This window comes from Phaseolus vulgaris, chromosome 7, assembly GCF_051622355.1.
Source record: "Phaseolus vulgaris cultivar YP4 chromosome 7, ASM5162235v1, whole genome shotgun sequence".
Taxonomy (NCBI): Eukaryota; Viridiplantae; Streptophyta; class Magnoliopsida; order Fabales; family Fabaceae; genus Phaseolus; species Phaseolus vulgaris.
Genome location: NC_143504.1, coordinates 48,906,370 through 48,919,297, shown reverse-complemented (window position 1 = coordinate 48,919,297; position 12,928 = coordinate 48,906,370). Strand labels below are relative to the sequence as shown.

The 12,928-nt window shown below is 34.5% G+C and overlaps 2 protein-coding genes across 2 annotated transcripts; one reads left to right on the top strand and one right to left on the bottom strand.

The window, feature by feature from the left end:
* LOC137829758 (protein indeterminate-domain 12) lies at positions 1-4,411 on the bottom strand. The gene is made up of 3 exons (XM_068636661.2): positions 3,418-4,411; positions 2,847-3,243; positions 1-1,289 (listed from the first exon to the last, which is right to left on the bottom strand). The coding sequence occupies exons 1-3, from the start codon at positions 3,575-3,577 to the stop codon at positions 512-514; spliced, it is 1,335 nt and encodes a 444-aa protein (XP_068492762.2). The 5' UTR covers positions 3,578-4,411; the 3' UTR covers positions 1-511.
* A 7,749-nt stretch (positions 4,412-12,160) lies between these two features.
* Positions 12,161-12,928, top strand: LOC150025968 (uncharacterized). Its single transcript, XM_090304840.1, has one exon. The coding sequence runs from the start codon at positions 12,161-12,163 to the stop codon at positions 12,926-12,928; it is 768 nt and encodes a 255-aa protein (XP_090160966.1).

Sequence of the window (12,928 nt, the reverse complement as noted above, 5' to 3'; positions counted from 1 at the left end):
AAAACTAAAACACCTTTTAATGATTAATTCATCAACCAAACTCTGAACCAAAGCATTAACTGTAGTAATTCAAAGAGGTAAAATAAAAATACAAGTTCCTGCAAAGGGTATCAGAAAATGGTAAATTGAGCTACGAATTCCACCCTCTTAGTTTTCGAATCACTCTCTAGTTTGTGTTAACATTTCTCGATACTACACACAACATATTGGTCCCTAAAATTGTAAGCAACAATCTATTCAGTAACTTCCATTACAAAAGTTTCACTTCAGTCCTTAATTTTAAACAAACGATCAATGTTAGCAACACACTCTCCTTCACATACTTTTATTAATAAAAGTGATTTTCAATAAATTTTAATCTATAAAAACGAGTATATTAATGTTAGGAGGTGTGTTGTTAACGTTTCTTTGTAATATAAAATGGAGCAACTCTTGTAAAATTAAGGATTATAGTAAACATTTTGTTAAATTTGGAATGATCGAAGCTTACAATTTGACAGACTAAAGCAGTTCACTCACAATTTCCCCAGGATTCGGGGCCAGTGGTTGTCCGGAGGAATCCAAACCCCTGCTGTGGCTTGAAAAGTGAGTTACTATTGTGATGGTGCTCGTAGGAGGGTTGGTGGTGGTAATGGTTGTACTCTACGCTCCCTCCCGTGAACGTTAGCATGTCCTTGACGTCGATGCTAACGTCAACCGCGTCGCTATTGGTGAGGCCAAGAAAGTCCCTGGTGAGACCGTCGCTATTCTTGAGGTCCCTTATGTTGATGTACCGTTCGGGTGGCACCGAGTCGAGCTGAGTCGACACGGTTCCCAACTCGGCCATGCTGAGAGGAGTCACGTGACTGGGACCCGTGATAGCGGCGGCGCCAAAGGTTGCAGCCTTCTGGAGCAGCGCAGTGGCGGAGAGGTGCGCTGACGTGGCAGCGTTGGAGGGGCGGACGTGGAGGTCACGGTAGGGTGACGTAATCATGGTCTTGGGGGGATGATGAAGAAGCAATGAAGGAGAAGAGATGTTGCTGTTGTTGAAGATGTGGGTGTGGAAGTTGTGAGATTCAGGTTTGATGGTGTTGTGGAGGGTGGGAAGGTTGCTAGGGCTAGGGTTTGGGTCCCAGTGATTGATGAAGTTGGTGTTGTTGTTGTTGGTGTGTTGTTGTTGGGTTGGGAAAAGGAAGAGGGATTGGACTAAGGGGTTTGTGGTGTTTGTAGCCAATTGGTTTGCTGACAGTCTTGCACTTTCTTCAGCCAATGCATCACAGAATGCTCTGTGAGTTATGAAGCTGTCCTTCCTGTATAGTTTTCACACAGATAATACAAATTTTAAATTCCACTGCACAAGACAAGCCTACAAATATTCCTGCATCCGTATCTCATTAAACAAAACAAAACCAACATCAAAACATGAATCAACAACTAATGGATGGAAAAATCTTCTCTTTTCTCACATTTTAGATATACCATTTTATTAAGAAACTAGTAATTATAAGTTTTATATTTCGAATGCCTTTTTTTTTCTCTCTTTTGGATGAATGAAGTGAATCATGCATGTCAATGTGGAGTTTGCAAAACCAGAAGAAGGACTTGTGGCGTCTTTGTAGAATGTGCCCCGTTTGCAAAAAGGTGGGGAAAATCATGCATGGGAGAGGGGTAATAATTAATCCATACACGGATTGAAGTGTAAAAAGGCTTAGACCTAATGGGACATGAATCATGTCTCGGGGTCAAATTTAAAGTAGGAGAGAGGAGAAAAAAATGAATGTCTAAAATTGATGAATGCTCATGTGTGCTTTATGCATGGATATAAACAATATATTGGAAAAGGCTTAAATTATGTTAGTAGTTTTTTAAATTAAAATTCAAATCTTATTTTGGTAATTGATGAAGAAAAATATATAGATTTTAATGGAAAAGATCCAAAGTTGGTCCAAAATTTGATATACTGACTCAATGTGAAAGGATACTTGGCATTGTCGTCATGATGGGGGAAGCCTTGGGAAACTAGAGCTCATGCACGACTCAAAGGTAAGTAATGGAAATGAATCCCATATATGCACTGATGATGCTAGAGGAAAGCAACTTAGCATATCAGATTTTTTTGCAGATTTATCAGGTTTCACAATGATGAAAGCTCAGATAAAAATGGCTAAAATAAAAAAATTTAAGAAAAAGTAAGAAATCATCACAAATTTTAGAACAATGTTAATTATACTTCTTTTACTTTTCAGTAGACAAAAATAGATCCCATCATTTTCTTAGAGACTGCAGCCACTCCATATACGCACATTTGTGCATATATGTCAAGAGAGAGAGAATAGAAGTCTAGAAAACAATTGAGCACTCTCTGACACCCTTGAAATTTTTGTGTAGCCTTAAACCCTATGAATTGAACACTATTTTTGTTGACATAATGTGAACATAGTACATATCATGCACTTCATGCTGACATGCATGTGCATGCATCATGAGGTTAAAAAAACTAATTGAACAACATCCAAATGCTATTGAGTCACAGATAAAATAGTAGATAAAAACAAAAGATATATGTCTGGATTGTGATTTTGTTTTTGTTGTTAATTGCCGCGCATTCATTTGGCAGTTTTAGGATTCAGAAAATGTCCACTTTCATGCAACCTACCACGGCACTTGAGCATTTAAAGAAGAAATAAATTCCAGGGTGAAATCAAGCTCACTTACCATTCTTATAAAGAGCAAGTTCCTCCAATATTTTTTAAGAGAACCCCTTTTGATAGATAAACATGAATTGATTTAAATCTAATGTATGAGCACACTTCAAAATTGCTAAATAAATAGAAGTGGTATAGATGTATGAGTATATATATATATACCTGGAAAAAAGAGTTCCACAATCACATCTATATTCTCTAGTACCACAGGTTTTGGAGTGAGCTTTCCAATCTGACTGAACCGCATAGATCTTTGAGCACTTTTCACATTTCCACTTCTTCTCTCCATGTTTTCTGCAGTAATGTTTCTTAATTCCTGTGAGGTCCCCGAGAGCCCTTGAGGGGTTGTGGTGAACGCATGAAGGTTCAGGGCAAACGTATGCTTTCTTTTTCACCTCTTTGTTGTTCCTTTGCTTCAGCTTCCATGGGAGGTTATGCCCTCTCCTATGAAGCTGAAGGTTCTGGTCTCTCTGGAAACCCTTGTTGCAGATCTCACACACAAACCTATTGGTAGCTAGAAGAGTCTTCGGTGATAGAGCAATCACTTCAGCATCCGGGTCTGAAAAACGTCCACAAATTAAATAAGAAAATGAACCTAATTAACTAGCCCACATGCCATCTGATAATAATTCACATCTCGTCAACTGAAAGGATATATACGTGTGTGTTACACGCTATATATATACAAACTCGAAAGAGCTTATACATAATGATAAATTAATTAATTCATTACCAGGGTTTCCAGGGAGGTTTCTCTTTTTCTTGATCTTTTGAGGCTGTTGGGGAGAAATGATTGTTGTGACTACGTGATTGAGTCCACCGATTCTTGTACCACAGGAGACAGTGGCCTCTTCGGACAAGGAATTGGAATTGGACATAACTGAAGGGAACATTGCCTTTGAAGAAAAACTCCAAGTTGGAGGAAAAAAGAAAGAGAAGAAAAGCAAGATACGATATTCTAATGTCTTGGTTTGTTTGTTTGTTCCAAACCGTAGCTATGTATTTATTACGATGGTTTCGTGATCGCTACTTTTTGCTCCTTGTTGAGCCAAGAAATGCAAAATCCTAGCTCGGGACACGACTAATAATTATATGCAGAACCTTGCTAGTGAACAGGTGGCAGGGACTCAGAGACAGAGAAAGACATCATTTACTTTGTGGTAAAAAATTACAATAAAAAAAAGAAAAAGGTAAAATGACTAATTAATCTCGTGAAGAGAGGAGATGATGATGGTGGATTATTTTTGAAGTCACTGTCTAAGCTACATGGATTGTTTGTCTGAGCTAACTCTGAACAACTATTTTAGATATGTGTACATCTCTTTCCAATCTCTATGTGTGTCTGTGTGGTTATCTATGTAAAATTATACATGCTCATCAATAGAATCCTCTATGCAATCAACAACCATATTGAAAAAAAAGAAGATATTTCCTCAACACAATAATCTCATCTCAGTACTCAATAGCCTGACTTTGTTTTCTTAATATATCTATTGTGCTAAGAGAAATCCATAATAGCTGGGTATTTGTAGAGTGGAGAAGGTGATGATGACAAAAGAAGTAGTGGCAAGTTGTAAAACACATTAAGAAAAAATTGAACAAAGAAAGAAATTTGGGTGAAAGAAAAGGCAAGGGGACTAAAAAAGGTTAAGAAGTCTGCAGAGAGAAAAAGAGGGATGTGGATGACGGAATTGACCGGGCAAAGACTAGGAAGTATCCTCCTACCCACTTCACTGGTAAAATTCCCCTTTTACTTTTATATTTTATTACCAAAAATACATAATTTTTTTTTTTGTATAGTTATCACTCATTTTATTTTATATTTTCTATCCTTTTCTTAGGTATAGAAAGAGTTGATAGCAGTTTTGCCTTTTGTTTTAGAAGTAATAAACACCCAAATCTTAAAAGGGCCTCGGAATGCTCTCAAAAGAGAGGAATAACTGATGAGATAATTTAGAAAAGCTCGTGAAATACATGTTGGCATGCAGAGATAATAACCCCACAACTAACATGATTGATTCACTGATTGACATTACTGTGAATGTAATAATCTGACCATTATCATGTCATGGTTAGCATAAGTTAATAATAGTACAGTCATTTTGTTTCCTTTAATTGTTTTCTCCAGTTTAAAATAGGCAATGTTCAGTGAGAATGAGTTTCAATTCCTTGAAGCATAAAACTTTGTCAGATAACATAACTTTTCTGCCAATTTTTTTGCATTTGCAGCAGTAGAAATGGATTAAGCATAAAATTTAAGCACTATGGCTCTGAAAAAAACTACATTTCATAAAATGTGCAAAGTGTTTGAATGTACTTTTAAAGTTCTCATATGGTCTTGCACCTTTTTGATGATATACACAATAATTCATAACTCATGTCAAAGTAGCATGTTCTCTCGATCATGTATATGTAAACTTTCCACAAACTTATTATTTGGTTTGTGGAATGTAATATCAAATTATTGTTCTCCATAATAGCCTTGAGGATTTTCTGTCACTCTATCTTCAGTGTTATTCTCTTACATCCTAGTTTGTAGAGAAAGTGCTTAAAAAACCCCACTAAGGAGAGAATTTGCAAAGGTTTCTTCTTTTCTTCTTTCCTTGCTCTTTATTCCAAACCCAAATCTAAAGCTACAGAAGGATAGCACATATTGTCCATTTTGCCATTTCACTAATCAAAATCAGCTAAGGTTTGGTGTTTAACCCTGCATTGCTTCAAAGGTCAAGCATGTCATTTTGAACATCAACATTGGCATTCGCTAACTTTAGGGGCCATGCGTGGGCTACTTCCGTGGAAGCAGCCATGCAAGTCATTCATAAACCATAGGCGTGTATGGAACAGGGACCCATCACAAATTAGATCTTTCTGACTACAGCCATCCAATTTCAGATTTTCTCTTCATATAATTAATTTGGAATCCAATGTGCATTCTTTACATTTATTTTATATAATCATGTTATTGCCAATGACTTACTTAGCTAATTATGTTTACTGAGATCTCCCTTTTAACCATCTTTTTATCATTTTTAAAATTTCAATTCCAAACCTTTTAAAGAGTCTTTGGACCAAGCATTTCTCAGTGTGTTCTTTACATTATCCAATCTTTTTGGAACCAACCGGAATAAAGATTAGATCAATATTTAGCCTTGGTTTATTTGTTTCTGAGGTGGGAAGACTACATAGCTGAATTAGTTCACTCGAATTAGCTGCTCAAAAGTTATATTTTGTAGATCCATGCATTTTATTATCTTAGAGTATGATTACAAAAATTCAAATTTTATCTCCGATGATGACAACGAACCTAATTTATATAGAAGCATATCACAATTTGATTTGGCACATAGTTTTCCAAAATTATGGTCTTGATGATGATGGAAATTGACAAATTAATAATTTTTTAAGATAGGTTTTTGAGAACTCTTATATATTATTGAATAATGATGTGGCTAGTATGGTGGCCTTTCAATTTTGACTCATTAATTAGGATATATATATTTATTTGAGATGTGGGCGCCTAACTTTTTATCATTTTATGCAGAAAATTCAGTAACAAGACTCTGCCAATAATAAAGAAAAAAAATGTTTTAATTTTCCTTATCTGTCATGGTTAGTTAATTATATACCAAACACCATCTGGAATATCCATGGTTATTTTAAAGTTTGATTGATTTTGTTTAAAAAAATGATTTGAAGAAAAGTAAAACCACACGTATTCCTAGACCAGTACACACTGAATCATGTATGAACATGCATGCTATGAACATAAGATATTGAAGAGAAACTGAAAAATACTTTATGAATGGTGCACGATTCCAAATAATATGACGTTTTTAGATGATGATGATGAAAGCATGTATGAATGAATGAATGTTCCAAGTGGATGGGTTAATAGATATATATTCTGTTTCCTTAGTGATTGATGTAGATATTTGAGGTTATGATGATAACAATCTCATAATAGTGTTTCAGTGTTTCTTGGTTTTCTAATTTGATCTAATTCTCTTACAATATATATTCCTGTTACTGTGTTGTTCTGCCATATTCTGCATGCAGAGAGAGAGAGAGAGAGATGGTGATGATGAGTGACAAAGAAAACCCCATCTATCTCCATGCGGGCCAGACATTATTCACGGGTTCTTCTATTACTAGATTCTTCTCCATCTCATCATCGCATATCAAAACTTCAAACATTTCCATTAAATAAGATTATATATATGCAACCATGCATTTAGATTATGCCCACTTTGTATTTTCTTTTTAAATGTGAAAGAAAAGTATTGTCTACTTAAAAATATGTTTTAAAAAATTATGATAATTAATTATGTGCTTTTCCTGAAATTTCATAAAATATGTTTTAATGTTTCCTGAAAAAACCTAAAAATAATCACTGTGTATGAAACTCTGCTCAAAATCATACAATTATGTAGGTTCATAAAAAATACTTTAAATAGTTATAAACATGTAAAAGTAATTGATTGAAAGGGACAAAATTCAGCATGCATATGTTATATGAAGTAGTTTCAGAGACTAAAGAGAGAGAATTTAGACTCAGTGGTAATAGATAAGGTCTTGCTAATAAAAATAAATCTTAGTATAATTGCATACAGAATTGGATTATAAATGTGTATAGAGAATATATATGTATATATATAATACATTTATTATATTTTATAATTAGAATTTAAAATGTTTTAAATTTATTTATTGTATTTATAATTAATTTTAGATTATCATTGAAGAATCTTAATAGTTGTGCACAGACCATGCATAATAGTTTTATACTTTTATCCCATAAAAGAATAACAATTAAAAGTAGTTATTATAAAAAACAATTAACTTATTATTATTGAATGATAATATAAAACTGTTTTAATACTTAATTTGAACATGTTTTTCTCATCTTTGGATATTTTAGTTTGTATATATAAGAAGTTGGTGTGTAATGAAATAACTATTATAGTTATTACCCAGGTAAATATGGGAAAAATATAATTTTTTTATATGATAACATATTTAGTTACAAGAAAGACTATGAGAGTTTTTCATCATTTAATTATGTTAAAATTGAAACTATATTTGTTTTGTCATGTATACATTAAAAAATTTCAATTAATAGGGAGATATTAGTTTCTTATTTAGTGAATCTAAGTATGCTCTTCATCTGCAAACAATCCTTAACTGTCTTTTTCATACACACATGACGAGAAATTCAACAATAAAATAATAAGCACTTGAGCTTCAATTATTCACTTTCTCTCAAACTTTACTATTAAAAGTGACATTTTTGTGCAATGTTTTTCAATAAATGTTTTGTTGATGGAAATCAATCACACATTAAGTAATGGAAAATGTATTGTAGAAACAAATTTAAAATAAAAAAAATTAAGAAATTAGTTATTATGGATATAAAATTTTGCTAAGAAAGTCTACATATATAGCTTATCTTGAACACTATAATAAAATTATTAAATATTTTTTTTAAAAAAATAATTAATTAATATATTGACTAAATTAAATATTTTTTATAAATTAAAAATTATTAATATGTAAAAGTAGTTTTCATTATTAATAAAAATTTATAAATTAATTTATAAATTGCAGTTAATTATAAAGGTTTTAGTTAATAATTTATAATTTTTTATTAATAATAGAAACTACTTTACATCCTAATAATTTTTTAGTTTATAAAATAGTATATAATTTAATCAATATAATAATTTTTTTTCTTCTAAAATTAGTTTCTACTGGTTGATTTTCTTATATTGTAAGAAGAGTTTAGTTGTTGTGACAATGAATGTCCTCTATGAAAAACAAAAAGATTTTATTTATAAGTTGATGTTGTGATCCGAGTTAATAATTGTTGAAAATAATATAGAAAAAAGATCTTAGTTTACATTTTTTTCTATCAAGATAGGTCAATAAATAAGGAAACATTGTTGTAGAATTGAAAGCAGATATGATTATTATGAAAAACAATCTGTCATACATGAAAGAAATCAAAGAACTTCTACAAGAAATCAAGAAAAATGAGAAGTTCTCTAAATGAGAGAATAATTTAATTATGACGAAGTGAAGAAGAAAAGAAATTTGTACATGATAATAAATCAAATGACAAGGGAAAAGAATTGTTGAGGCCTTGAACTAAAAAGGGTGGAATTGCATACTTTTGAAGGGAATGATTCGTTAAGATGGATAACAATAGCTAAACAAAATGTGGAAGTACAAAACGTCACTTAAAAGGGAAAATTGTGTTTGACTCTTATTGCCATTGGTTCAAATTTTGGCGTCAAAAGTCCAAAATTATTTGGCTAAATGGTTGGGATATGGATTTGAAATAATATATAAACTAATAAGGTAACAAATGTTATCACAAAAATTTGAAGATGCATGACAGTTGTTGTTTTGCAGTCAAATTAAGATTATTTCAGCGTAGACTCCACGTCATCTTCCAACGAATCCAATAGTGAAATTAGTAAATCAGTGTTCATAATCCATCTGCAAGTAAGAAAAATTAGCAATAACAATAAAAGATAAAAAGGGTTTGAGATTGTTTAGCATAAAATGTAAAACACATTAAAACAACAAATAAAAACCGATTGATCCCAAGTTCTTCCAACAATGAATTCATCACATGTTCTCTAAAGATTATTCCTTTTTCAATCCTCAAACAAAGCTAAACCAAATTGAACATGTGTCAATTTGATTAAACTTGAAACTCATGAGTAAAGCATGCGTCTACTGGTTTAATCAGTACCCACTTTGTTCCATTTGTATACTCCATGAGAATACTTATTTCCTCTCTTTTGAATCATGCGCCTAAGAAATTAATTAGAATAATACGAACTAACTAAGAATTAAAAACTGCTATAGAGAATTAAAAAATGAAACTTTTATTGATCAAAACCTCAAAACTCAATTGGGGAATTACAAAGAAAAATCAACCAAAAAACTTTAACCTTCCATGCAGAGGCAAAACAAAATAATTACAAAGAAGAAAATAAACTAAGAAAATCCTGTGAAGCTTCCCCCTTTCTTCTTAAGGTTTGTGCATTTTTTATAGGTTTTTATGCTCCAAGGATCTTGGGAAAATATTATGGTTTAACTTTGGTTAACAGTTTCTCAGTTTCCAACTTTCCAGAATTCTTGGATTTTGTTTCCTTGTATTTTGCAGAAGATTTTTTTCTAATTCTGTTTGAGATATTTTAGATTTTATTTTCTCATTTTTCTCTTTAGAATTTGTTTTCTATTTTGATTCAAAGAAACAATGTGAACTTTTGCATATTTGGCTCATTTACAAAGGTATACACTTCCTTCAAACTAATATAAAAACACAAAATTAACACCAAAAAATAGTTAAGGCCCAAATAAACTCAATTATATGAATCTGAATTAAAACAATGGATTTATTTATTATTGTAGTCCAATAATCTATGATTAAATCTATTGAGTGTGAATAAATATACGCTCATCAATGCATAAGTGAGAGAACCAAAACTATGTGTGGTGATTGAAAACAGGGGGAAGCAAATGGAGAAGACAAGGAATCCAAGGTGGCTACAAGAGAAGGGTCGTGGCAACATTTATCAGAAGAGTAAGGAGGTTTGGCAGGTGAAACCAGGAAGAAAATCATATGCAGACGCGATTAAAGATGATCCCCAAAAGAAGTGGAATGGGCCAATAATTTATACAGAACAACAGGTTGCACCCTGGATGGAAATCAGTATGGTTGGGCAGTTTAGGGAAGAGCTGGACTTCGAACAACTGAGTGACGAATTTGTGAAAGGAGGCATGAGTATGGTAAGACTAAGGTATATGAGGGATAATCTCGTTCTCCTTACTCCGCGAGAAAACATAAACATGGAGGAGCTGTTTAAACTTAACAGGGAATGGTTTGAGAGTGTCTTTCTGAACATAGAACCATGGACGGCGGAACACGTAGCAGACCGTAAAGTTGTATGGGTGAGATGTTATGGGCTACCTCTAACGTTTTGGAATAAAGATTGCTTCTCTAAAGTGGTAGGAGAGGTAGCAACATTGGTAGCAGTACATGATTCGACGACGATGTGGGAAAACCTGGAGTATGCGAGACTCCAAGTTCGTCTGCTCAAAAATCGTAACGCAAATATGGCTAAGAGCATGAATATTAATGATCAAGTGCTGAGTATTTATATTGAAGAAGAACATCCTACAAGACTTGGAGGTCAATGTATGTGCATCCGAAATCTATATGACTCCTCTGATAGCGTCTCTTCTTCTGAGACCTATGTAGAGAAAACTTCTCTACGGAGGTGTAGTGGTGAGGAGGTGGCTATGTGTGGAGGAGATGGAGGAAGGTGACAGATCGAGTGTGAATAAGACAAAAAACACCTCTTCTAAGGTCTCTGTTCTGGGCAGCGCTTCTACACAGAGAAAAGAAAACCTACGTTTCATAAAAGGGGAAACCAAGGGCATGGAGGAGTCGGCGGATGCTGCCTTGACAATTCAGGATGAAAAAGTTTGTCACTCTTTACAAAATTACCATTTTGTGCATGCTGAGTTGGCAAAGTTGGTAGTGGAAATTGAAAGTAGGGGTACACTGAGTGAACCCAATGGGTCTCTGGGCCAGGAACGAGAGCAGGAGGCCCACTCGTGTATGAGGGGAATCTTTGGAGAGAACCCAAGGTAGAAGTCTGTTAGGCAATCTGACGGAACGAAGGAAATCGTTATGAAGGACGATGATGGCAGCCATACAGTAGGTTCGGCGACATCAGATTGCAAGGAAGAAGGTTGTGAGGATGACATTTGTTCGAATCTCCCCATCCACGAACAACCCTATGGACTCACAGTGGAAGGTAGGAATCAATGTGGGTCGTCATCACAAGATCCGATGACGGAAATGGAGGGAGTAGCGGGATGTTCAAACATATCTCTCCCAAGGCGGGGCAAGATGAAAGGGATGAGAGAGTTAGGGGAACCAAATACCCTCCCAAGACGGTCCGTTAGATTGAGTGTGAGAACATCTCAAGTGAGGAGGAATTTTCTGCTGAACGAAGGCCCAGTGGTAACATCTGTTTCTGATGGTGACATCAACAATTGTAATACCCGCATTCAAAGCTCTGGACCCTCGGAGGAACTTGTAGATTTATGGATTCTTGGTAAACAGATAGGGCTAGCTTGCCGTCGAGAGGAAGAGGAGGTCGTTCAAGAACTCTATTGCATGGAAGAGCGAGATTTGGAGTTTATGAAGAATGCAGAGGTGGGTACCCTGAATATTTTACATGCTGATTTTTAATTTAAATATAAGAGGACTGGGGGGAGGAACAAAAGCTAGGTACTTGAGGAGGTGTATAGCTACAGAGGAAGTGGAATTTGTGTGCATCCAAGAAACAAAAATAGTTGAAATAACGGACGCTAGATGTTTTTCACTATGGGGAGATAACAATATTGGGTGGATTCACAATGGAGGGGCTAATGGAAACGGAGGTGTACTATCTATGTGGCACAAAGATACTTTCACATATGAAAGTCACTCTTTGGGGAAGGGTTACATTGCTACGGTGGGCCAACATGTTAAATGTGCCCAAAGGTGTTGTGTGGTAAATGTGTACGCAACATGCTCCCTGAAAGAGAAAAAGCGACTTTGGGAGGATTTGTCTAAGTGCAAAGAAGCCTCTCAAATTGAACTGTGGTGTTTCTGTGGGGACTTTAATGCAATAAGAAGTCGAATCGAAAGGCAAGGGGCAGATAGGGGTGATTTCACTAGTGAGATAAAGGGGTTTAATGAGTTCATTGAATCAAACTTGCTTTTGGACTTGCCTATTGTGGGGAAAAAGTTTACATGGTTCAGATCAAATGGAACAACAAAGAGTAGAATTGATAGAGCCCTTGTATCTGAAGAATGGCTGCAATGTTGGCCTATGTGTAAGCAATACGTTCAAAGAAGAGAAGTCTCTGATCATTGTGCTCTGATGATAAAGTGTTTGGATAAAGACTGGGGTCCAAAACCCTTTAGATCAATTGATGACTGGCATTCGGAACAAGGCTTTGATAGAATGGTGGAGGCAAGGTGGAAATCATATGCGAACCAAGGAAGTGACCTAAAAGGGCTAAAGGAAAAGTTTAAACTCCTGAAGGCTGATCTAAAAACTTGGAATAAGGAAGTTTTTGGAAACTTGAATTCTATTAAGAGGTCTATTTTGCAGGATATCGAGAGCTTTAACTATCAAGATTGCAATGGTCAGGTTTCGGAAAGTGAGAGGTAG

Bases quoted from the DNA above. Each gene is read 5' to 3' on its own strand.
- LOC137829758 (XM_068636661.2), bottom strand. From the start codon at position 3,577: ATGTTCCCTTCAGTTATGTCCAATTCCAATTCCTTGTCCGAAGAGGCC. The intron at 3,244-3,417 runs GTAATGAATTAA...GACGTTTTTCAG, and splicing joins AAACCTCCCTGGAAACCCTG to ACCCGGATGCTGAAGTGATT. The intron at 1,290-2,846 runs GTATATATATAT...AAAACTATACAG, and splicing joins TGTGGAACTCTTTTTTCCAG to GAAGGACAGCTTCATAACTC.
- LOC150025968 (XM_090304840.1), top strand. From the start codon at position 12,161: ATGTGGCACAAAGATACTTTCACATATGAAAGTCACTCTTTGGGGAAG.